We start from the raw sequence: 26,374 nt of genomic DNA, 5'->3' as shown, positions 1-26,374 counted from the left end.
AGTCATGATCAAAAACTTGGTCCCCATTCCAAATGATAACCTGTGTGTGTGTGTGTGTGTGTGTGTGTGTGTGTGTGTGTGTGTGTGTGTGTGTGTGTGCGCGCGCGTGCGTGCGTGCGTGTGTGTGTGAGCACGCTGCAATCTTTAGTTTCCCGGGTCATGAAAGGTAACATGGGAGACGATGATGACAAATCAGTGTAACAGCATATTGTGGGCTGCAGACCAAAGGAGGACATATCCATGAGGACTGAGGGCTGCGTTTATGGCTATGCCTGCCTCGGTAAGCCCCACGGCGCTGTAGCTGACCCCCCCGTTGCAGATTCCCTTACTAATGTGACCCCCGTATTGCGTATCGCAGTCGTCAAAACTCCCACAGGCTACGGTTAGTCGTGGCTACTGTGGGGATCGTCGTCCTCAGCCCGCATGAGCACAGACAGGATGTGGCAGCTTGGAGGCATTTAGTTAAAGGAGACGTACTTTAATGCTGCAGGCGTACATTTATGGAAGGCCTGGCAGGGGTTTGAAAGAAAAAAAATAGAAAATGTGTGACGTACGCAGCGGCGGATAACTGCAGAAAAAAAGGGAGAGAGATGCATAAGCCGTGTTGTATGGCATCTAATCATTTATGATAGTCTGGGTGCTCATTTCTGTAATTTGTTTCCTGAGACGGCTTTTTGCTCAACAAATTGGCTTTAGAAATATCATCTGTTCTTTTATATCAAGTGCTGAGGAGGAATGAAACAAATAATACAGCTTGGTGTGTCGTTTTAGCGCGTCTCTTGTATTAGTGTTTACCTAAATATGAGACGAGCCAGATTATAAAACCATCCTGATTTTTCTGAAAATTATCATTAAATTAGTTGGTGGATATTTCTTAGCCGGGGTGCTAAACCACTTCTTTAACAGGTTTTGACACAGTGGCTCCGACAAGCTCCTGCCCCCCCCCCCCCCCCCCCCCAAAAAACATGCGAGCCGGCCCTCTGACAACTTCAGCGAACCAATCCACACCCCTCCCCTCCTCACAGCCCCCCAACTCCAATGACTACCTCCCCCCACCTAAAACCTCACCATCAGAAGGATGACCCCGTCCTACCCCAACCACCTGAGACACCCCCAGTGTGTCCGTCTGCAGAACAGGTGAACGCACAGCTAAATAAGTTACACATAGGCAAAGCCGCGGCTCCTGACGGTGTGAGCCCCAGGGTGCTCAAAGCCTGCGCCCCACAGCTGTGTGGTGTGCTCTAGCACATCTTCAACATGAGCTTAAGGCTGCAGAAAGTCCCCACACTGTGGAAAACCTCATGCGTGGTCCCCATCCAAGTGCACGCGACCCAGCACGTCAAAGGACTACAGGCTCTAACCTCCCATATCATGAAGACCATAGAGAGGTTGGTCCTGGAACAACTCCGCCCTACAGTCAAGTCCCACCTGGACCCACTCCAATTCGCCTACCAGCCCCGACTGGGAATGGAGGACGCAGTCATCCACCTGCTGAACCGAGTCCACGCCCACCTGGACAAGCCTGCGAGCAGTGTGAGGGGTTATGTTTTTTGACTTCTCCAGTGCTTCCAATACCATACGGCCTGGGCTACTTGGTGTGAAGTTGGAGAGGATGCAGGTGGAGGCCCCCTTGGTGTCCTGGGTTGTAGATTACCTGACTGACAGACCACAGTACATGTAACTGCAGGACTGTGTGTCTGACAGGCTGGTCAGCAACACCGGGGCCCCGCAGGGCACAGTCCTCTCTCTCTTCCTCTTCACCATTTACACCACCGATTTCCACTATCAATCAGAGTCCTGCCACCTTCAGAAGTTTTCTGATGACTTTGCGATAGTGGGGTGTATTGAGGATGGTGATGACGAGGAATACAGGACACTGGTGGAGGACTTTGTCACATGGTGTGGAAAAAACCACCTCCAGCTCAATGTGATGAAGACCAAGGAGCTGGTTGTGGACCTGGGAAGGAGGAGGAGTACTCCAACGACCCCTGTTTCCATTAGGGGGGTCGATGTGGACATGGTAGAGGATTATAAATACCTCGGTGTACACATGGACAACAAGCTGAATGGGTCAAAACACGCTGAGGCCCTCTACAAGAAGGGACAGAGCCGCCTCTACTTCCTCAGGAGGCTAGGATCCTTCAACATCTGTAAAAAGATGTTGAAGATGGTCTACGAGTCGGTGGTGGCAGGCGCCTTCTTGTACGCCGTGGCTTGCTGGGGCAGCGGGCTAAGAGTGAGGGAGAAAAACAGACTGGACTAGTTGGTAGAGAAGGCCAGTAACGTGGTGGGAGTGGAACTGGACTCTCTGGTGGTGGTGTCAGAGAGGAGAAGTCTAGCAAAACTCCTAGCCATTATGGACAACACCTCCCACCCACTACACTCGGACCTTGCGGAGAGAATGAACACGTTCAGTGGAAGGCTCAGACTCCCAAAATGCAACACGGAACAACACAGGAGGTCACTCATACCGACAGCCACTTAAATGTAGAATATATGTAGAATATATCTATACTATTCATATATTATATATATAATACATGTTATATATTATTTATTATTATTATTGTCTATTGTGAGCGAACTGTGGTGCTGAATTTCCCCCAGGGATCAATTAAGTACTTTCTATTCTATTCTATTCTATTCTATTGTATTCTATTCTATTCTATATTTCAAGGTTGTCACTGCTGCATCTCTCCAGCAGACTGTTGACTGTTATGTGCGAGAATCGGTATGTATCGTTGCATGACTAAACCCCTGTCTTATAGTCCTATTAATATGATGTTTCTTACTGCGAATATGTTTTAGTTAACCCTTGGGGATCGCACAAATGTGGTGAATGTTATGGGTTCCGGGGACCCCAATCCCTGCTCACAGCATTCATGTTTACCTACTCAGTGGCCTAGTGGTTAGCGTCCGCCCTGAAATCGGTAGGTTGTGAGTTCAAACCCTGCCTGAGTCATACCAAAGACTGTAAAAATGGGACCCATTAGCTCCCTGCTTGGCCCTCAGCATCAAGGGTTGGAGGAATTGGGGGTCAAATCACCAAAATGATTCCCGGGCGCGGCCACCGCTGCTCCCTTCGCCTCCGAGGGGGTGAACAAGGGTATGTTGAAATGCAGAGGACAAATGTGTGTGTGACAATCATTGGTACTTTAACTTTAATTTTAAAAGGGCTTAAGCCATAAAAGTCATTAAATTAAGTTTCATATATAAATAATGTATTTTTACTTTCAATGTTTGGATCTCAATATGAAATTCAGAACAATCCTTTGGTATTAGCGTTGTCCTGATACCAATATTTTGGTACCGGTACAGTTACTCCTAAAGTTTTTGGTACTTTTCTAAATAAAGGGGACCACAAAAAAAAAAAAAAAAATAAAAAATAAAAAATATATATATATATATATATATATATATATATATATATATATATATATATATATGTGTGTGTATATATATATATATATATATATATATATATATATATATATATGTCTTGATTGGATTATCCGGAGAATAGTGCTCGATACCGTGGTAGAGCGCAATATGTAGGTGTGGGAAAAAATCACAAGACTACTTAATCTCTACAGATCTGTTTCATGAGGGGTTCATGAGGGGGTTCATGAGGGGTTCATGAGGGGTTCCCTCAATCATCAGAAAAATCTCCTGATGATTGAGGGAACCCCTCATGAAACAGATCTGTAGAGATGAAGTAGTCTTGTGATTTTTTCCCACACCTACATATATATATATATATATATATATATATATATATATATATATATATATATATATATATATACATATATATATATATATGTATATGTATATATATATATATTTACAAACCCCGTTTCCATATGAGTTGGGAAATTGTGTTAGATGTTAATATAAACGAAATACAATCATTTGCAAATCCTATTCAACCCATATTCAATTGAATGCACTACAAAGACAAGATATTTGATGTTCAAACTCATTTGCATAGTAGAGCTTTAACTTGCGCTTACAGATGTAGCGACGAACTGTATTTAGTGACAGTGGTTTTCTGAAGTGTTCCTGAGCCCATGTGGTGATATCCTTTACACACTGGTGTCGGTTTTTTGATACAGTGCCGTCTGAGGGATCAAAGGTCACGGTCATTCAATGTTGGTTTCCGGCCATGCCGCTTACGTGGAGTGATTTCTCCAGATTCTCTGAACCTTTTAATGATATTATGGACCGGAGATGTTGAAATCCCTAAATTTCTTGGAATTGCACTTTGAGAAACGTTGTTCTTAAACTGTTTGACTATTTGCTCACGCAGTTGTGGACAAAGGGGTGTACCTCGCCCCATCCTTTCTCGTGAAAGACTGAGCACTTTTGGGGAAGCTGTTTTTACACCCAATCATGGCACCCACCTGTCCCCAATTAACCTGCACACCTGTGGGATGTTCCAAATAAGAGTTTGATGAGCATTCCTCAACTTTATCAGTATTTATTGCCACCTTTCCCAACTTCTTTGTCACGTGTTGCTGGCATCAAATTCTAAAGTTAATGATAATTTGTAAAAAAAAAAATGTTTATCAGTTTGAACATCAAATATGTTGTCTTTGTAGCATATTCGACTGAATATGGGTTGAAAATGATTTGCAATCATTGTATTCCGTTCATATTTACATCTAACACAATTTCCAAACTCATGTGGAAACGGGGTTTGTATATATATATATATATATATATATATATATATATATATATATATATATATATATATATATATATATATATATATGTATATATATACATATATATACATATATATGTATATACATACATATGTTTGTATGTACGTGTGTGTGTGTGTGTGTGTGTGTGTGTGTGTGTGTGTGTGTGTGTGTGTGTGTGTGTGTGTGTGTGCGTGTGTGTGTGTGTGTGTGTGTATATATGTGTTTGTGCTTTACAAGGGTATTTTTACACTTTATTGACTTGTACCCATTCACAGAAATGAGGGGAGCCCTAAGGGTTACAATAAATGTAAATTGTATTGGTTATAAAAATGAAAAATATCAAAATGGCCTCCGCATCTTTTCAATTTTCAAGGTGTGGCCCTCAGTGTAAAAAGTTAGGATACGCCTGGTGTATTGCCAGCTCGTGTGGTTGCGCGATAGTGCAATAGGATGTTTTGTAAAGCCTATTCTCTGCTGCTGTAAGAGCTGTGCTGGACAACACTTTTTTTTAGCTCACTGTCTAGCGCTGCTCAACTTGTCTCCTAATCAATGGGGATTTGTGGTTGGCGTTTCGTGCTGGGCGTGTGCATGGGATGCGCAGTGACAGATGATTTAGATTTCCTACTCTGTGGTCATCATCACCCTTCTACAAAATCTGATCGTGTGAACTCCACATGAGGCATTATTTCCCCAAAACAAAAAACTGGGATTAGATCTGAATGGCTGCGTTTTGACCCGGAGCTTTGACATTCAGGTAAATACGTTCCAAACATGTCTCCATCAAGATGAACGCAACCCTTTGTCACCCCGGTCTTCATACCGTCACTCTCTGGTGTGGCACGTCGAAGCCGCACACCTGGACACAACAGGGTTAATAAATTGAGTGAGAGGTGACATTTCATTATGGAGACATCATAGAGGCCGAGTGCAAATCCAGCCAGACATGACACGTGCCAGGTCGCACAGCAGACGCAGACAAGACAGAGCAAGTCAACTTTTGCTGCAGGACTCAAGACCGCAAATCCTCACAGAGAACTTCTGTGGAAACAGACATGGTAGTTTGATCCGGCAGTTCTGCACAATACTCATTTTTGATCAATCTACTATGCATGGAGAAGATACTAAATCCCTATTATATTATGTATCATACATGCACATATTTCTTAATTTATCTATCTTATTATTCTTTGTAATAATCCATATGTTTGCATTAATTCTACTATTAAACCATGAATTGATTAACGTGGACCCCGACTTAAAGGCCTACTGAAATTAGATTTTCTTATTCAAACGGGGATAGCAGGTCCATTCTATGTGTCATACTTGATCATTTCGCAATATTGCCATATTTTTGCTGAAAGGATTTAGTAGAGAACATCGTCGATAAAGTTCGCAACTTTTGGTCGCTAATAAAAAAGCCTTGCCTGTACCGGAAGTAGCAGACAATGTGCGCGTGACGTCACTGGTTGTAGGGCTCCTCACATCCTCACATTGTTTATAATCATAGCGTCCAGCAGCAAGAGCTATTCGGACCGAGAAAGCGACAATTTCCTCATTAATTTGAGCGAGGATGAAAGATTCGTGGATTAGGAAAATTATAGTGAAGCACTGAAAAAAAAAAATGAAAAAAAAAGAAAAGGTGACGGCTCCAGGCGGTGGCAGTGGGAGCGTTTCAGATGTAATTAGACACATTTACTAGGAGAATTCTGGAAAGTCCCTTATCTGCATATTGTGTTAATAGTATTTTAGTGAGATTATAAAGTCATACCTGAAAGTCGGATGGCTGCGGTGAACGCCAGTGTCTCTGAGAGAAGCCGAGGAGCCAAGATCACAGCTGCCTTTTTGAGCTGCAGGATGAGGTCGCATAATCCACTCAAGTCTCCGGTAGGAGCCGACTTAATATCACAATTTTCCCATCCAAAAACTTGCGAGGTTGACGTAGAGAAACATGTTCGCTTGACCGCTCTGTGTTAAAGCTTCACAACAAACAAAGAAACACCGGCTGTGTTTCGGTTGCTAAAGGCAGCTGCAATCCACCGCTTTCCACCAACAGCATTCTTATTTGACGTCTCCATTATTAATTGATCAAATTGCAAAAGATTCAGCAACACAGATGTCCAAAATACTGTGTATTGGCATGTGTTGCAATGTTAAGATTTCATGATTTATATATAAACTATCAGACTGCGTGGTCGGTAGTAGTGGGTTTCAGTAGGCCTTTAAACAAGTTGAAAAACTTATTCGGGTGTTACCATTTAGTGGTCAATTGTACGAAATATGTTTTGTACTGTGCAATCTACTAATAACATTTTCAATTAATCATTTAAACCTATCTTCTGATGCTACGTATAATAAGCTCTTCTTCTTGTGTTCTAACTGGTCAACTTAGCTGTCATTCAAACACTATTGGGCGGAACTAATAACCCAACAGACAATCAGCTGTCCCGCCGGAGACGCAGTCTTCCGCCCTTCCTTCCTTCCAGCAGAAACATGGCGCTACGGGAGCTATCGTCGCTTGAGAAATATTTAGGACTGAAAAGGCTCAATAAGTACAGCACCCGGGGGGAGAGAAAGGTGACAAAACCATTCGGGAGTGTGAGGGTTTAAATTTGTTTTTAGTAAAGTTTGTATGCAGCGGTAAGGGCATCGTAGCTATGGAAGCTAATGCTAATAATAAGATAGCAATGTGTGTAGTAGCTCACTGGACATGTTCATTCATGCAGCATGAATAACGATTCAGCTGCGTGGCTTGTGTTTATGAGCATCATTTAAAACGTTTGGGCTTGTCCACTTGCTCGTGGGAGTGGGCTGACACTGTTAAACATCCACTGATTGTCTGTAGTAAGGAATATGCTCATCCTAGCTTGCATACTAGTATGAACATGCTACCTTTGTTTTGTTTTTCTTTACAGCCATACACCAGCCAGTCATATAACTTGGTATTTGACACATGCTAACTGCTAGCATGCTATAAGTAGCACCCTAACTTTTTGAGCTAGTTTTGCAACCCTCTACTACAGAGTAAACTGTTAGTATGCTAACATTGACGTGCTAACAATTATTTTGCTAAATTTACTATTTTTTCCAGCCATATACTAGGGGTTCGGCAACCCGCGGCTCCGGAGCCGCATGCGACTCTTTGATCACTCTGGTGTGGCTCAGCTGTTAACTTGCCGAATTTACCGGGAGATTTCTGACCTTAGTGCCTTTCCCTAAAATTGTCTGAGGTATGCATACTACGATTTTCACTCGGACAGCAACATTGAAGGCGGGCCGTGATAGCAACACTCATAACATATTTTAATACATGCAATTGTGCCCGTTGTTACACAACAGCATGTGCGTGTCGGCCGGTCACGTATTGTTTGAAATCCCTATTACAATCCTCAAGTGATTGCAAGGCTTACTTGTTCAACAGCCATACAGGTTACACTGAGGGTTGTGATACAAACAACTTTAACACTCTTACTAGTATGCGCCACACTGTGATCCCACACCAAACAAGAATGACAAACACATTTTGGGAAAACATCCGTACTGTAACACAACTTAAACACAACATAAAAAATACCCAGAATCCCATGCAACCCTGACTATTCCAGGCTACATCATACACCCCACCCCGCCCACCTCAACCGACGCGGGGGGGGGGGGGTTGGTGGTAGCGGGGTGTATAATGTAGCCTGGAAGAGTCAGGGTTGAATGGGATTCTGGGTATTTGTTATGTTGTGTTACAGTGCTGATGTTTTCCCTAAATGTGTTTGTCATTCTTGCTTGGTGTGGGTTCACCAGTGTGGCGCATATTTGTAACAGTGTTAAAGTTGTTTAAACTGGCACCCTCATTGTGGCCAGTATGGCTGTAGAACAAGAATGCCTTGCGATTGCAAATATGCGTCTGCAGAAGCCACATACAACACGTGACCTGACTGATAAGCTGTTTGTACAATTTGTGGAGGGCACAAAAGACGGTCCCATCGTCGCGCGTCTTTATTTCTGTTGATTGGGTATTACTCAGCAGGCGTCCGAGGGAATAGTCACTCTGTAACCCGCGAGACTCCTGGACAAATCAGGACAAATTGTATGCGTGATGCTAATAAGGGGCGTTCATATGAAACTCACTGGCCGCACTAACATCAAATCTTCATATTTAATTGTGGGCCGCGTGTCTGAGACCCCTGGTTTATACATAGCACTAAGCAAATAAAAACTCTGTATACAGTGTTATTTCATTATAAATTTCAAGAGTCTTGTGGCACCCATTATTTTCTTTATTTTGTGAAACGGGTCAAAATGGCTCTCTGAGTGGTAAACGTTGCCGACCCCTGCCTTAGAGTCATATAACTTGGTATGTGAAACTTGTTAACTGTTAGTCTGCTAATGTTAGCATTTTAGCACGGCAACAATACAGTGTTAACTTTTTTCAAATGTTACACTCTCTAAATCCGCAGCCATATAGCTTCCAGTCATATAACTTGGTATGTGATACAAGCCAATTATTAGCATATTAACTTTTTGAGCTACTTTTGCTACCGTTTAGCCCAGAGTCTTACAACTTTGTATGTGACAATTGTTGACTGTTAGCATGCTAGCAAGCTAACTTGGGCTTGGTAACTTTTTTTTTCTATTTCCGCAGCCAAACACATTTGAGTTGTACAACTTGGTATTTGAAACATGCTGACTGTTATCATGCTATCGTTAGCACACATGCTATGTGTTGGCCTTTTAATGTAAACATGCTACTGATTTAGGCTATATCTAGGCCGATTTAGACTCTCGGCACCAGGTAATAAGTAGGGCGAATCCGGCCAGAGGTCCACAGCACAGATAGCAGACCCATCAACATTTCCGCGGGAATTTTCTAGTTAATAATTGAAACAGTTAACACCAACCTGCCTCCCCTTAGGTTCCCGTGCTACAGAATAATAATGGCGCCCCCCTGGTGGGACTGGTGACCATCGCATGCCACCTGGTAAAAACGGCCAAGCGCCCTGAGCTGCTCGGTGTCTCTGCAGAGGACCGAGCTATCGTGCATCAGTGGCTGGAGTACAGAGTGAGCAAGCTGGATGGCTGTAGCAAGGACGACATCAGAACCGTATTGAAGGTAGGGCTGTAAATAAGTGGACATATGGCATGATGATGTATTCAAAACTCCACATAGACGCACGATATGGCCCAAAATCTATCGTGACACATTGCATCCTCCTGCGTTAACGATATTAATTATAATAGAACCTAGGCAGTGTTCATACAGGTGCTTAAAAACCTTGAAAATGCTTGGATTTGAATGTTGTCTTTTCAAAGTTTGAAAAATGCTTGAATTTTGGGTGAAGTGCTTGTAAATGCTTGGAAATGTTCATCATATTTCTCGGCAGTCCGACTCAATAGGATAATTAGAAAAATTGAAAAAAATTAAATATGTTTCCTTAAAAATCAAAGTTACACACTTGATCTGTTGGCTTTGCACGAGCCCTTACATTAGGTTGTTGTCATTCAAGAGCCGAGGACAGTGGTGCATCGGTCCATTATGCCAGGAGGAGGTTGACGTTTTAATAAACATTGGGATGGAAATTATTAGTCCATTATTGGACTTGTTTGTATTGTATAGGTCATGTAATGTATAATTTGTAATAGGGCTGGGCAATATGGGCTTTTTTTAATACCTCGATAGTTTTAGGCCATGCCACGATATATATCTCGATATTTTTGCCTTAGCCTTGAATGAGCACTTGATTCATATAATCACAGCAGTATGATGATTCTATGTGTCTACATTAAACATTCTTGTTCTTACTGCATTAATATATTCTCATTTTAAAATTTCATGCAGAGAGGGAAATCACAACTAAGTCAATTGACCAAAACTGTATTTATTAAACAGTTATTAAGCAGTGGCACACACATTCATGTCATTTCAAAACAGAAAGGGCAGGATTGTCAGAGACATTTTAAAACAAGCTCTGAGTGCACTTGTGTGCATGATGTCACGAAGATGACATCAAAACAACACTGAATTAAAGTACACTTTTTGTACAAAACGCCACTACAATAGTTTAAAACAAATAAAGTGCACTTTTGTGCATGATGTCAAACAAGATATTTCAATAACTGTCATATAAAAATGAGCTGCATAATAGGAAATCAAATAGTGTATGTCCTTTGCTATGTGGTAGGTTCCTTTGGACGTTATCTCCTTCTGTTATTGACTATTTTTTTCATACGGTGTTGATCTGGAAATGGTTGCCTCGGCGTTATGTTGGTGTGGCACTGAACAGAGATGTTGACATGCGGAGTATGCACTCTACATTCTTTAGCAAGTAACCTTTCAAATGATGCTACATATTAGCGGTAATGCTAATCGACATATTCCCATTTGAAGCCAAACCACCGTCAGACGATGGACCCCCTGCTGTTTTTCTTAGGAATTAATTCTTCCTTCATTTGTTACCAGATTCACACTTTCTTTCTCTCGTATTACCACTCGCACCACAGCTAACGTTACCCATCCCGGTGCCTCTCTGCTCCGCGAGGGCGTATACGTATCCGACGTATGTATGAAGGTGCGCTTGTTTTATGTCTCTGTGAAAAGGAGAGAGAACAAAGAGTGAGAAGAGCATGTATTGTAATGCCAGCAGCTAAAAGCAACTGCGTGAGAACGTATACTGGAATATCACGATATAGTCATTTTCTATATCGCACAAACACAAACCCGCGATATATCGAGTATATCGATGTATCGCCCAGCCCTAATTTGTAATATTTTTCACACCTTAGAGCTGAGGTAATATGAATAATTTTGTAGTTTTTACACAATGTGGTTGTATGGATTTCTTGCTCTATTATATTCGTTGTCTACTTAACTTGTCTGGCTACCTCAGTGAAAGCAATAGAAGTTAACTTTTGTCTTTTTGTTAATTTGTTATCATAGCCACAGTTAAAGGGTTAGATACGCTCAATGAAAGGTGACTGAGGTGTTGTGAAAAAAACAACATATTTTCCGTTGATTTATTATCCTTATATTAATGTGGAACAGTTTTCATAAAATAGTTAAATTTACATTTTGAGGGTGCGTGTATTTATATCACATTATGCAGTTTACAAGCACAAATACGGTGTGAATCAATCCATGCTGTTCGATGTCATTGAGTGCTGTAAATAGGAAAAAGAACAAGAAATTTGAAAAACAACACAAATGGAGACACGTTTGCAAACACCAATGACATTGAATTGTTTACAGAAACACTGCTTAATTTTCTATGCCCCATTCAGTTAACAATAACTGCTGGTTCAATGTTAGGCGTATGTTTTAGCAGATTTTCCGTATTTGTCCTACAGACAGCATTTGGTGACCTCTAACAACGAGGCTGTGGATTGCTTCACACTGGTTTTCGCCTTTTGAAGGTTACTGGAAAAACTGGAAAATTGATCTTGATAGTCCTTAAAAAGTGCTTGAATTTGACCATGGAAAAGGTGTACAAACCCTGCCTAGGGCCTGATTAATCTATTTTAAGTCGTAATACAATGATCAATGTTGACGGTCTTAATACAAGAACATTGTAACGTAAAATAGGGCAGGGCAGTAAATCAATATCAATAAAAAATGTGTTTAATAAAATGTTGGAAGTCGGAGCTGGGAATGGCGTCGGAGCCGAGTTGTGAGCGTTCCAGTTACAAGGTCGGAAATCAAGTTGGCCACAGCCACGAAAGCTGTTTTTGCACTTGCCTTGTCTGAATACATACAATTCATGGGGAAATATGCACTCTTTCTGCAACCTTCAAACATGGTAAATGAAGCATTGGTGTGTTTAGGGGGTGATACGTGCCACCCCTAAAATCTTACAGGCCACCCCCCTTAGATGTGAAAGGATTTGAAGCAGTGTTTTCTTTTGTTTTTTTAACTGTGGTACATGTACCACTCGGGCTCAATCTTCAAAATAGGCCACAGGATTTTCCCAAATTTACGTTTAAAACATGGATTAATACATTAGAATGTCCTCTGATCAGTATGGTCCACAGCAATTAGTTCTGACCACGTGACCACTTCACTTAAATAGGTGATGCACAGACTCATATAGCTACTGATTGGACAGCCAATTCAAACTCATGGTCTAATTCTTCCAAAACCAAGATAGAACTTTACAAACTGTGATACAAAAACACACAATTTGCCCATTGAGCTATGTGGACATTATGAAAAATATCTACTAGTACCACACAATTAAAATATAGACCAGTTTAATCCATTTAGTAGACCTAATGGGTAATACATGCAAAACACTCCACATTTGGACATGTTTGACGCATTTTAGTTGCTTGAGTGATAGCAAAAGAAAATGGATGGATAGATAGATAGATATTTCTGATGGATGACAAAACTTTTTTAGAGGTCAGGGAAGTAAACAAGGTAGGAATGGTTCACATACTCTTAATATTCAATGTTTATCGATTATACTTCATATTGTAGTGGCGGGCAATATAAAGCATGGTGTAAACTTTCGCATCACAACACTTGCGTAGGCGACGCCGTCTTCCCCCTGCCCCTGCAGCATTAAGTTAAAAAGTCAAAGTACCAATGATTGTCACACACACTAGGTGTGGCAAAATTATTCTCTGCATTCGACCCATCACCCTTGATGCACATATATACGAGCAATCTTTATCTGCATGCACATATCCGGTTGCCGGGCATTGTTTTTTGATTGATGAAGACCGATTATGAGCAGCCAGGTTCCAGACGTCCGTGGTCCTTCACTAAACTTAAGTCATTTTAGTTACAATATCTTTTTTTTACACGAACATGTTTAAAGGGGTTGCCTGCCAGCACAAGAACATTCATCTGTTTTGAACGTTGTCTCAATCCCACCAAAACAGATGCCATTACGAGCAGTGTAGAACGTTTAAATTAAATGAAATAAATGTAGTTACGCTACATGAACGTTACCATATATAAGCTTTCAACAATACATCGTAAATGGCTAATTTAGTGCGACAAAAATAAATCAGACGTGCTAATTACAGATATTTTAGAAGATGATTTCATTGTTTACATCCAGAGCAGCCATCTTTGAAACCAATTCGGGGTGAAAAAAGCTCTGACCTTCCAAGTTGGAAATCCAACCTCGAGGGACATTCCAGTTAAAATTCTGACTTGAATGGTACTTAAGGTACATAAGGTTGGTTGTATGAACAAAGGCACTCGGTAACTGAGCAAATCAGGAAGGGATCACAGATCAGTGGGGGTGACACGCTAACAGCCAATCAGGTAACTTATAAAACTATCAATTGTTTTTGCGTCATCTTGTCTTGCGGTTGATTCTTTGCATGGATTGAGAAGAGAAAATAAAAATGAGTGCTGTAGAAAGCGACACAATTGCCAATAAAACAGGCAGTTTAAGGGATTTTTAACAGATCATAGTCAGAATAAGTTGGTCGTATTCAATAATACCACACCACCTTAGCTGCGTTCATCCTGCAGCACAGCCAGCACTAAACCTGCAAAAAATAGTTTTTCTCAGGTTTCTCTGTGTACATTTTCAAATGTTTCACTATTTTGTTATAGTTTAAGCATTTCATACATATTCTTCACTTCTGTACCTTAAAGGCCTACTGAAATGAGATTTTCTTATTGAAACGGGGATAGCATGTCCATTGTATTTGTCATATTTGATCATTTCGCGATATTGCCATATTTTTGTTGAAAGGATTTAGTACAGAACATCGACGATAAAGTTCGCAACTTTTGGTCGCTAATAAAAAGCCTTGCCTTTACCGGAAGTCGCAGACGATGTGCGCGTGACGTCACTGGTTGTAGGGCTCCTCACATCCTCACATTGTTTACAAGGTGAGCCAGCAGCAGTAATTGTAATTCGTACCGAGAAAGCAACAATTTCCCCATTAATTTGGGCGAGGATGAAAAATTTGTTTATGAGGATATTGATAGTGAAGGACTAGAAAAAAAAACAGGCGAGGGCAAGTGAGAGCGATTCAGATGTTTTTAGACACATTTACTAGGATAATTCTGGAAAATCCCTTATCTGCTATTGTGTTGCTAGTGTTTTAGTGAGATTAAATAGTACCTGAAGTCGGAGGGGTGTGGCCACGGGTGTCTTGATGCCAGAGTCTCTGAGGGAAGCCACGCAGCTGCATGGACGGCGCAAGCTCCGCTGATCTCCGGTAAGAAGCGAATTTATACCACAATTTTCTCACCAAAAACTGCCGGCAGACATGTAGTCAGGATCCATGTTCGCTTGACCGCTCTGATCCATAGTAAAGCTTTACCTCCGGGAATTTTAAACAAGCAAACACCGGCCGTGTTTGTGTGGCTAAAGCTTCCCACCTCCATCTTTCTACTTTGACTTCGCCATTATTAATTGAACAAATTGCAAAAGATTCAGCAACACAGATGTCCAGAATACTGTGTAATTATGCGATTAAAGCAGAGTACTTATAGCTTGGATCGGGCTGGAAAATAATGTCTGGTACAACCCAAGACGTCAAACGCACGTGTCATCATACCGCAACGTTTTCAACACGACACTTAGTGGGAAATTTTAAATTGCAATTTAGTAAACTAAAAAGGCCGTATTGGCATGTGTTGCAATGTTAAGATTTCATCATTGATGTATAAACTATCAGAACGCGTGGTCGGTAGTAGTGGGTTTCAGTAGGCCTCTAATTTTAAGAGGTTATTGGTTAGTGTTCAGTGTGATTTTACAATTTTGTTAACACTATTTTCCATGGTTGTTTTGACTTTTCCTTTTCTTTCTGTCCTGATAGTTAAGGGTATTATAAATCCGAGAAAGGTTACATTTCAGATGAATTTTTTTAAATTTAATATACTTTTTTCAAGGTCCTTATTTTCAATAGATCGGAAAAAGTTTCAATAATTAACTATCGACCGATATAAAACACTAATATTGTGATACCGTTTTCAGCCATATAGCCATATGGTTTCGCTCAACATGTACCAACACATAGAAAACCTCCTGAGGCAATCATATCTTTATGACAGGTTGTACAATATTAGGTAATGCATACCATTCGTTGACTACCATAAATAATTTATTCCTAAATTGTTTTTTCCAGCACCTTTCTTTCTTTGTCACTGGAAGTTAACCTAATTTGAACATATAAATATAAATATACATGCATATTTGAACATGTAAAAGTCCCTTGTACCTCTTGATTTTGCAGGGGGCTGGAGTCTATCCAGCTGCAAAAAAACAAATTATTGACCCAAATCTTGTTGTTTTGACTGAGTTAAGTTGAGTCAACTTATACTGTCAAGTATATTACAATTCAAAACAGCCTAGTAACCTACTAAGTTATCAAATAAATAAATGTTCCTTGTTGGCGAGCAGGCATCTTTGATTTAATTGTTGTGCCTTTCATAAACCACAGAATGCACTTTAGCCCCAGTCACCATAAACTTGCAGCTCCTGTTGTCTATCAACCCAATCATACAGTATCTATGGGGACGGCGTGGCGAAGTTGGGAGAGTGCCCGTGCCAGCAATGTTAGGGTTACTGGTTCAATCCCCACCTTCTACCATCCTAGTCACGTCCGTTGTGTCCTTGGGCAAGACACTTCACCCGCCATCAGTGTGTGAATGGGTGACTGTGGAAATACTCTCAAAGCGCTTTGGGCTCCTTAAAAAGGGGTAGAAAAGCGCTATACAAGTACAACCATTTACCATATCTATGACTGAAAGTGTTGCCGGCCAAACTGAAAAGATATGACGTTCTGTCTTGACATATTAATTTACTTGCTAATTTACTCTTCTTAGCTGGTCTTAGCTGCAACACAGCTCCTGTTTACCTTCTGTTGAAGAAGTGTACAAAGCTTTTTTTTTTATTTCTTGTTTCACTACTCCACATTCAAGCGAGCTTACCAACGCAGTTAGCACCCCATAACGTTAAAAGAATGTTAGCTAATAGTTCTCCACTGGTTAGTTAGATCTAAACTTAGAATTCAATTTTGGAGAACATTAGCGCCGCATATTGAAACCTTCTGTTTTGTTTAACATACATGATGACCCGATATTTGGGCATTTTTCCATTGGTTAAAGAATCGTCCACATTGTAATCGTAATAAAACGGAAAATAATACAATTTTTAACACTTCTAATCGTCATATATTATATAAAATTGCTTATGTCGGGATATGCATTTTTGTCAAGATCTTACAACACTAATTGACACTTGATAAGACTTAAAATGTGTAACCTTGTCATATAAGTTGTCAAGGTTGTTCTTTTTTTGCAATAAGTTTGGCGAAAATTAAACCAATTAACTTTCTGCTGAAAAAGCCTTCATAGTCTTCATCCTTTGAGAAGCGCTTGCTTGTCAAAGTAGGGGCATGTTGTGTGTGCGAGTGTGTGTGTGTGTGGTTAAAGGCACATGCAACAGGAATACACAGTGATACATGGCCTTTCTGTGACATGGCCCCTCATGACAGAGTAAAACGCCTTTATGTGCTCGACGCCAGTCAGCGTGAAATGGATCGCCAGCCGTGGGTCTGTTGGACATTCTGCGCCTCTTGGCACTGTCCTGTCAGCATGGAGGGTGTGTGTGTGTGTGTGTGTGTATCTGTATGTGTGTGTGTAGCCTCGTCCAAAAGTCACACACACTGTTGTTGCGTGTCGGAGGAGTCACGCTGGGCGGCAGCATGTTATCTGGACAGGCCTCTTAAATATTTTAATGGTGCCACTTACAGACGGAAGTCGCCCTGAGCGGCTCAGCTCTGGTGCCCAGTGCACCCTCCAACCTCCCTCCACCCTGTCCTGCTGTGGCCATAACACCCTTCTTTCAAACACCAGTCATCTTCCATTAAATGACCCAAAGACACAAACTGTCAAGTCTGCCACTTTTTTAAAAAACCTTTTCACCCCAGGATGCAGACAGGAACCTCATAGCTTTTCACACAATCTGTCATTTATGTGAAAGTGTAACGTGCTGACCCTGAGCACAACTTAATCAATTACTTTGTTTCATAAAGTGAATGTTTTTATTTTCCCAGTTATGAGAACCCGAAAATGCATTCTTTCTGATTACTAAATGTCTCTTTGGGGGTTATTAATTCAGCAACATGAGCACACAGAGTGCATACCACATTTGACAGATATAGTCTGAACGTTGCTTAGAAGTTTCTATGCTGAATTAAATTGTCGTCTAACACAGTTGTCCCCAACCACCGGGCCGCAGAATAATTTTTTTATTTTTTTTATTTTTTTATTAAATCAACATAAAAAACACAATATACACTTACAATTATTGCACCAACCCAAAAAACCTCCCTTTTTCATGACGAAAAAATAAAATAAAAAAAATACATATCACCCGCCGGGCCGCAAAACAAATGATCAAACGTTGACCGGTCCGCAGCTACAAAAAGGTTGGGCACCACTGGTCTAACAGACAGTCTGGATTAGGGCTGGGCCATATGGACCAAAACTGATATCCCGGTATTTTTAGGCCAAGTGGCAAAAAAAACATGCAAAGTGTTTAGTTTAAACTCTCCACCACATGAGTGTTACTACCAGTATTCTGAAAATTACTTTTAAAAAGTAATTAATTATGGTTACTCATAACCAAAAAAGTAATGTAATTGCTAATGGAATTACCCTTTAACAAATAGAAATAATTACTACAGCAAGTCATTAAAGCGTTACTTAAAAAAATTAAAAAAAAAATCCTATTTGTCATATGCACTTGAGAAAAGTTTCAGATTGTGTGCCTTTAAAAGGTCATGTTTGTTACTTTTAGCAGTTAGCAGCTGCAGTTTGTCAACTCAGATAGCTGGTCTGTTTAATGTTCTCACTATTATGTTAGATCCACTATGGACTAGACTCTCACAGCATTATGCTAGATCCACTTGACGTCCATTGCACCGGTTCCCCTGGTGGGGTGGGGTCCATACATCTACGGTCCTCTCAAAGGTTTCTCATTGTCGCATTGGGTTGAGTTTTTCCTTGCCCTGATGTAGGATCTGAACTGAGGATGTCGTTGTGGCTTGTGCAGCCCTTTGAGACACTTGTGATTTAGGGCTATATAAATAAACATTGATTGATTGAGTGATTGTACCTCTTGTTAATAAAGAGATTGAATGTGCTTAGAGGGCTGTAAATGCAGTGTTTCACCCAGGGAATTTGTTAGTTAAGGTGGTGTCTATCCATGGGGTGTAAGGAACAGCGTAACTCGGCCTGTCGCCATCACGGCTATAGCTCATCGCTGCCACCCCAGTCAGGGGGGTGGCAATAGACTACAGACTGTGGTGACGTAGGCCGACTTCATCAATTTTTGGTTGTGTTTTCCGCTCCATATGCTGAATGCCGATATACTATACATATCTCAATATTTTTTCCGTAAAGTAAAAACAATACACAAAACAGCCCAAATTACCTGATATACTAAGTATGTCATTATTATGACTTAGTAAGTCAATATTTTAACTTACTAATTTACTAAGTCAAAATAATGACTTAATGAGTCAAATTAATGACTTGATTTAAGTAAGCTTTTGAAAAAAACTGTTAAAAGTGGGGCCACAGGCTGACATATGCTCAACTCATCATACTTAATTTATTACAGCATTTGGGAAGCCTGTAGTTGATTTTTATTATGTAAATGTTATATTTGTATCAACATGTGATAGCAGTGGCCCTGCTATTCAAAACTAGGCTGCTACATTACTAATGATTAATGTAACTATAGTGGAAAAAAATAGTACAGTAGCTATAGGAGAGACTATTCATCCCTGAACACCATGGAGTTCATGTAGGATTTATGATGCAGTTACATTATTATATCAACTATCAGAGACAGCTTCAGGAAACTCTTCATTTAACATAATGTCGTTTTTTGCTGCTTCAACACAGAAAAAGGTCAAGTGAAATAACTTAGTTGTTAACTGTAGGTCAATAATGCCAGTCTTTCTCTCAGACAGACGCACGCACACACGCACCGCACAATGAGCTAACGTCACACTAATTAGCCTACACCTCAAGGACTGTGAGCGAGCTGAGCTGCCGCTTATGTTTCTAGAACGTCAACGGGCTCATAGTGATGTTACTAGTAGTTGAGTTGTAGGGGACTGGGAGGTGTTTATTATACTTTGGGGAGAGTTTGCTGCCTTATGCTTACCTACTAAACACCTATCTGCTCACCCCACCGCAGAAGCACTGACTCCATGCGCTCTGAATACACACTGCTGATTGGCTGTTACCGCTCTGCGTGTAACCGATCAGATGGTTCTGTACTTGGGACAATGCTGGGTGCTGCAGAGACGTGCTGCAGAGGCAGAGGCAAAACGAAGCGTAGCAGCTTGTGAAGAGGTTAGTTTAGGAGGTGGCCCTCTGTTGTTTAGGCGGCCGCCTTAACAACAAAGCACTCCGGGAAACCCTGAAATGTTATTGTCCACAAATGGGGTATTATTTGGATTGAAAGCTTTTCACTTCAATAATTGATTTGTTGTACATTTTCCCATGGCACCCTGGAGCATTGCTGTCACTGCGTAATGTTGCCTCCTTCTATTTGATACCAAGTTAATTTTATTGTGGTGCTGGTTGTTGCTTTCATAAGTAAACATATATTTCCTGCATTGAACATACTGTGCTTCTGATGCTGTCTTGTTGACATAAAACCATATCAAAAATAGCGTGCCACGTTAGCTCTTGAGTGTAGCTAACGTTCTGATCTAGTACGAACTAGGGGAATCCGACTGTTTAAAGAATCTTGCATGTATGAATGCTTCCATAAAATTCAAACAAAGTGATGCAAAGGCCTGCGGCGGGTGTTCAGTTGTTGATTTCTACCCAGTGCTCTGAATGTCAGAAGAAATTCAATGAAGTGCAGTAAATGACAAGAGTAACTATCGGTTTGGCAGTATTGTGTTAAAAACATATCTATTTCTAAAATATACCAGTGTAACTCCTAATACCAGACCTAGTGTGGATTCAATAAAACTTGTTTTGATTTCAGTGTGTCTGACACTAAATACACGTTTTGTGTTCTTTAGAAATTTTTTTTTTTTTTTTTTTTTTTTTTTTTACTTCATATTCAAGTATATACAAGTGGTGTCCAAACTTTTCCATTCGACCGCATACTGAAAAATAAAAAATGCTGGTGGTAGGGATGGTTAAGGGATATGGTGCTTTTTTTGGCACTGACCAAATCTGGCCAGCCAATCTTACTCGGTATCACACTGCCTCTAAAAAGTAGCGGTTCGTGCTACCCCCGTCCCTTTTTTATTAACAGGCATGACGGGCATCCTCACAATGACATTGCTACATTTAGGAGCATGGGAGCATGTTCGGCAACGCGCAATCACAGAGTACTTACAGGCGGACAAGGTGTGTAGACAGAAAATGGAGAACGGACGCATTTTGGCTTAAAAACTAACGATAAAGGGGAAGTTATAACACTGAAACGTCCTCAGGAAGAGTTGCTTTAAGACCTGGCTAGCTAGGTAGTAGCTAACGTCAAGCCGCAGTCTGCATTGTTTTAGCTACTTCTAAATCACTAATCCTCGACTCCATGGCGACAAATAAAATATCATCCCTGCAGGACGAAGAATAGCTAAACATGCTTCATTACACACCGTAGCTTACCGGCGTCACAATGTAAACAAACGCCATGGGCGGATCTTCACCTGACATCAACTGACCAGAGCATCTATTAGTAGGCGGCGAGAAGGTATATTGTTGATGTGACAGATGTAAACAGAGGTCACAACACCAGAAGTATATTACTCAAGGTGGCGTGGCTATAAGATACAGTTGACACATGGGAAAAGTTTTCGCAGTTATAATGTTAGTAAATTAGTTTTTTGGTACAGAACATGGGACATGAAAGTGTCAAGAAGACAGCCAAAGAGGTTGGTCTATAAGAATAATTCTAACGGTAAAATATAGTGTATAAATGCCCCCAATTTCTTGGAATTTTAGTCTTCATTTTTAAAATTTGAAATGCAGCACTTCCTCCCAATAGACATTTTCCTTTTTTTCCTCAGTGTTACTCTTTTTTTTTTTAAAGGGTGTTTACATGCCTGAAGTATATACTGTATATATTTGTCAATGTAGTGCGCGCGTCTAGGTGCATAGAAATGTGCCGTCCCCTGGCCCACGTATTCTAAAATACTATTTCCAGAATGCGAGGTGTGCCGTACTGGATCAGTGCACACACACTAGCCAAACTTAAGGCAGGTCAGGTAAAGTGTGTTCTGATTTTAAAGATGATTGACATATCATCATACAGCTTATGTATCACACCAACAATGAACAGAGGCGTTTTGATGCGTGACCAAGTTAGCTGCGGCTACTTTTTCAGGCTTCTGATGGCCAAAATGCACAAGACAGCCTGTGAAGGTGTTTTAATTGGGAGAGTCCACTCTTGTGGTTGGAGATGTGTATTAACACCTTGCAGTAGTGAATGTCACAACAGCTATGGATTAATAAAATGGAAGCTACTTATGCAAACTCCCTATCCAAGATGGATATAAAAAGTCATTATTCTACTTAGAAAAACTTTCTCTTGATCCATTTTATTCAGTGTTCAGTGATAAACATTTTACTTCTTCAACCTGTATGTGACCTTAGTGCTGGGCGAGAGGGGCGTCAGCACCGCCTCTCCTCAGATGCTCGACTGGGCTTTAGCTGCATGGCTGTAGGCTACCAAGAAAAAAAAAAACAGCAAGAATCTGATGGTGGAAGTCTGCAGTCTTCATGCCTTGTTTGGCATCAACCACTCTTGCCGCACAATAACTCCATTTGCCCCCAAGACGCTCCGTGTGCATGGAGAGCTCCCCTTTGCAAGTGCTAAAGATACCCCCCGTGCCCTCCCGCTCCCTCGGGACCAGCACTTCCGTGCACGACTTTGGCCTCAGAAGCGCACATGACGCCGCCTAAGTTTAGTTGATTAGATATGCAAAGCGAGAGTTGGAGTCATTTGGCAGCGGAGTAAACAAACAGCCTGTTTAGTGTGACATCTGTGCTAAGTCGCCTGTCAGTGCTTGGGACGCCGTAACCCCTCAGGATATACATCCCATAGCTCACACGCCAACGAGTATCCACTGCACGCAGCCGTATAGATATATAGGTTAATGAACCTGCTGTCACGCACTGTTCTTTTTAGCTCTCAGAATACATGATCAGTACATTTTTTTATCAAAAGAAATACTCTCAAATAATCCACAGAGTAGAACCCAGAGAACGCTCACCCAGATAAATACATATGTGTGATAAAAATGTAATAATTCTAATACTGATAAGGGACTTGTTGGTCTAATGGTACACACGACTGCCTTTCGTGCAGACATAGCAGGATTGATTCCCTGCCAGGGCCATTTGATATGTCCACTCCATGGCTGGATAAATGGTAGCATTGCATTCAAAAGGCAGTCCTGGGTAAAAACCAAGCCGAACAAATCATGTGATTGACTGTACTCTGCATCCACATTGCAAGTTAGTAGTTGTGATATCTCTCAAATGATCTGAATGCATTAGTTTTGTTTTTTTTACAATTCAGTATTCTACATGTTCAAAGATTTTGGAGAACATTTTACAAAATATTGCGCACCATTGTTTGTTTGTACTGGACTACTTTACAATAACAATGCAGCCAAGTTCTGCTCTTACATATTTTGCCATATTTTTTCAAATAGGACATTTTTTTACAGCATACAATTATTTTGCCCATCATTCTCAATCCTGTGCATCTCCAAAGTATTCACAGTGCTTCATTTTTTTCCACATTTTGTTATGCTCCAGCCTTATTCCAAAATGGAATACATTATTTTTTTGCCCTCAAAATTCTCTATACAATATATTCCCCATAATGACAATAGGATTTTTTTCTTTTTTTTAAATGAAAACCACCGCTTCCCATTCAACCCGATGTTGCTTGAGAGGTGCTGCAAAGAGGAATGGGCAAAACTGCCAGAAGATAGGTGTGCCAAGCTTATGACATTATATTCAATAAGACTTGAGGCTAATCGCTGCCAAAGGTGCATCAACAAATTGTTGGGCAAAGGCTGGCAATACTTATGTACATGTGATTTTTTTATTTATTGATTTTTTATTTTTCATAAATTTGCAAAATGAAAAAAAATCATTTTCATACTGGAGTATTGTCTGTAGAATTTAAGGGACAAAATTAAATGCATTCCATTTTATTTTGGAATAATGCTTTGATAAAATATGAACAAACACAGGCGCTGTGAATACTTTCTGTATGCACGGTATGTGAGACAAGAACACAGATGTCTTTCTCTTTCCTGTGTGTTTTAATCCAATCAATCCAATCCACTTTAATTATATAGCACATTTAAACAACAAAAACGTTTCCAAAGTGCTGCACAGCCATGTTAAAACCAATATTTAAAAAAAACAATATTATGCACCACCATAATATTGTTTTTGTTTTTTAAATTAGCTAGTCCTCTATTACGACTATAAAACCCTCCAAAAAACATACAAATGCCACCAAAAACAGTAAGAGCATTGTAAGTGCGAATGTGTGAATAACTAGCAAAAAAAATAATGCTGTTCACTTTGAAGTAATTTTCAAAAATACTTATGAAGTAACAATAACCCTACTAAATACAGTGAAACAATTTTGCACATATGTCTTACAAATTTAATGTGTCCATGTTTTTTTTTCTTCTTCCAGGACCTCAACGTTTACCTGCAAGACAAAGTTTACATGGCCGGCAACTATTTCACCTTAGCAGATGTGCTCATGTATTATGGAATTCACCCATTAATAGTGAGTATTTTTGTGAACACAGTAGTTTTTGTGTTTAATGTTACCGTTCTAACAGCTTCAACCCCACCACAACTTTAGTCTGAAGACACAAAAAAGAGATCACATGTTGATGTCAGTGAGTTTAGCAGAGATGGATGGTCGTCATGCCTACGAGGCAGACGTCACTTTTATTTTGGACTCTGCGTGCCTTTTAACCTTAGGCACGTCGGTTCCAACTGCTCAATCTTTTAATGTTCACTTCACGCACAAGGAGACCTCACCATCATTAAGCCCGACTGATGATTGGAAGCGAGGATGTCAAATTTAAGTACTTTCCAAATCCAGCTCATTCGATGCCGATCCGAAGTTATATTAGGCTTACACTCACCTTTGCCAGTCCATGGTTAAAATGACATCACTGTTTCCGCTCTCTCTCTCTCTCTCTCTCTCTTTCACACCTAGGCGGACTTGACCCTGCAGGAAAAGGAGCACTACCTAAACGTAACGCGGTGGTTCAACCACATCCAGCACCACGCCGGCATCCGACACCACCTCCGTCCTGTGGTCGTGATTAGGAACAGGATTTACACCAGTAAACACCACTGAGGCTCCAAAAGTTATTAATTAAGGAGAATTTTTAACATCAGGATTCCCAGTTAAGATCTTTTTCAGTTATTTGCCACAATTGTAATTGTAAACTTTTTTAACCAGAATAAATCAAATAAACATGTTGAGAGGTGTCATAGGATTGCGTCCTAATAATAAATCCCCATTGCTGACATCCTCTCAGTCCTATTGTCACTGTTTAAAATAATCTGCAGGCGAAAATTAGTTTTATTGGTGTTATTTGTTTTGTGTGTGTGTGTGTGTGTGTGTGTGTGTGTGTGTGTGTGTGTGTGTGTGTGTGTGTGTGTGTGTGTGTGTGTGTGTGTGTGTGTGTGTGTGTTGTTTCGCAGAGAATGCGGTGTGATGACCAAACGATACATTTGCTGCTAACTTAATAAAAATGTAATTGACAAATTAACACTCATTGCTTAATTTTTGGTGTTGTTTAACTGGTAAAACACTTCTACTACACACTTGCCTAGATAGATGTCACTGAGTCAACGATAATCGCTAAATCAAACAAGGAATTAAAATGAATTTGCTAATTTTGCCGGCATTGATAAATCGTCTTTCGCTTTCAAACATGGTGCAAGAGGGTTCACTCTGCATCGCTGTCATTATCTGTATTTATTCAAAATTAAATGAACAGAGTCAATCTTCTTGTAATCCACAATCTTGGTCTTTGGGGCTGCTGGTTTACACACGCAGGATGCACCTATGCGGGTGAGAAACACCGCAAGCTAACAAAAATTAGGAAGAAAAAAGATGATTGATATTACAGCATCAAACCTAATAAGCAAGATAAGCCAGTCAACACAGACAAATTAACCAGTGTGCTGAATTTGTTGGAAAGTCAAGGCAACAAAACAAACTACCCAGTTTTTACAACTGAGTAAAAACTGCACTTCAAGATGTACAATTTTTGCTAACAGACTGAGAGTCCTTTTTATTTTGTTTGTTTACTCATTTAGCATAATTAAAGGTTATTGACATTCCAATTACAATGATAAAAAAATGTTTATTGCATTAAAAAGGGTTAATTGCATTGTTATATACTATTACATTAGTGCTTAATTTGCTCTCGATATATGCTGACAATAATATGGTTTATCGGATGTGAGATGTGGGACAATGCAGCAAAATTTATCGGCCCGGACCTTAATCAATACCATTCTACTGGCATTTGGCATTTCTACTGGAAAAACCAGGCACTACAGGGTGCTAGTTCCAATACCTAGTCAGAGGGGCGGTATAGCTCGGTTGGTAGAGTGGCCGTGCCGGCAACTTGAGGGTTGCAGGTACAATCCCCACTTCCGCCAT

At 40.4% G+C, this 26,374-nt stretch overlaps 1 protein-coding gene across 1 annotated transcript; it reads left to right on the top strand.

Moving 5' to 3' along the window:
* Positions 1 to 7,127: 7,127 nt before the first annotated feature.
* On the top strand, positions 7,128 to 25,472 carry eef1e1 (eukaryotic translation elongation factor 1 epsilon 1). The gene is made up of 4 exons (XM_061921912.1): positions 7,128 to 7,286; positions 9,616 to 9,813; positions 24,374 to 24,469; positions 24,911 to 25,472. Exons 1-4 carry the CDS (start codon positions 7,203 to 7,205, stop codon positions 25,052 to 25,054), a joined length of 522 nt encoding a protein of 173 aa, XP_061777896.1. The 5' UTR covers positions 7,128 to 7,202; the 3' UTR covers positions 25,055 to 25,472.
* The last annotated feature ends 902 nt before the right edge of the window (positions 25,473 to 26,374 follow it).

This window comes from Nerophis ophidion, linkage group LG15, assembly GCF_033978795.1.
Source record: "Nerophis ophidion isolate RoL-2023_Sa linkage group LG15, RoL_Noph_v1.0, whole genome shotgun sequence".
Taxonomy (NCBI): Eukaryota; Metazoa; Chordata; class Actinopteri; order Syngnathiformes; family Syngnathidae; genus Nerophis; species Nerophis ophidion.
This window is presented reverse-complemented; position numbering and strand designations above follow the sequence as displayed.

Coding starts and splice junctions, on each gene's coding strand:
- eef1e1 (XM_061921912.1), top strand. CDS start 7,203: ATGGCGCTACGGGAGCTATCGTCGCTTGAGAAATATTTAGGACTGAAA. Junction 7,287..9,615: donor GCACCCGGGGGGAGAGAAAG/GTGACAAAACCA, acceptor GCCTCCCCTTAG/GTTCCCGTGCTACAGAATAA. Junction 24,470..24,910: donor ATGGAATTCACCCATTAATA/GTGAGTATTTTT, acceptor TTTCACACCTAG/GCGGACTTGACCCTGCAGGA.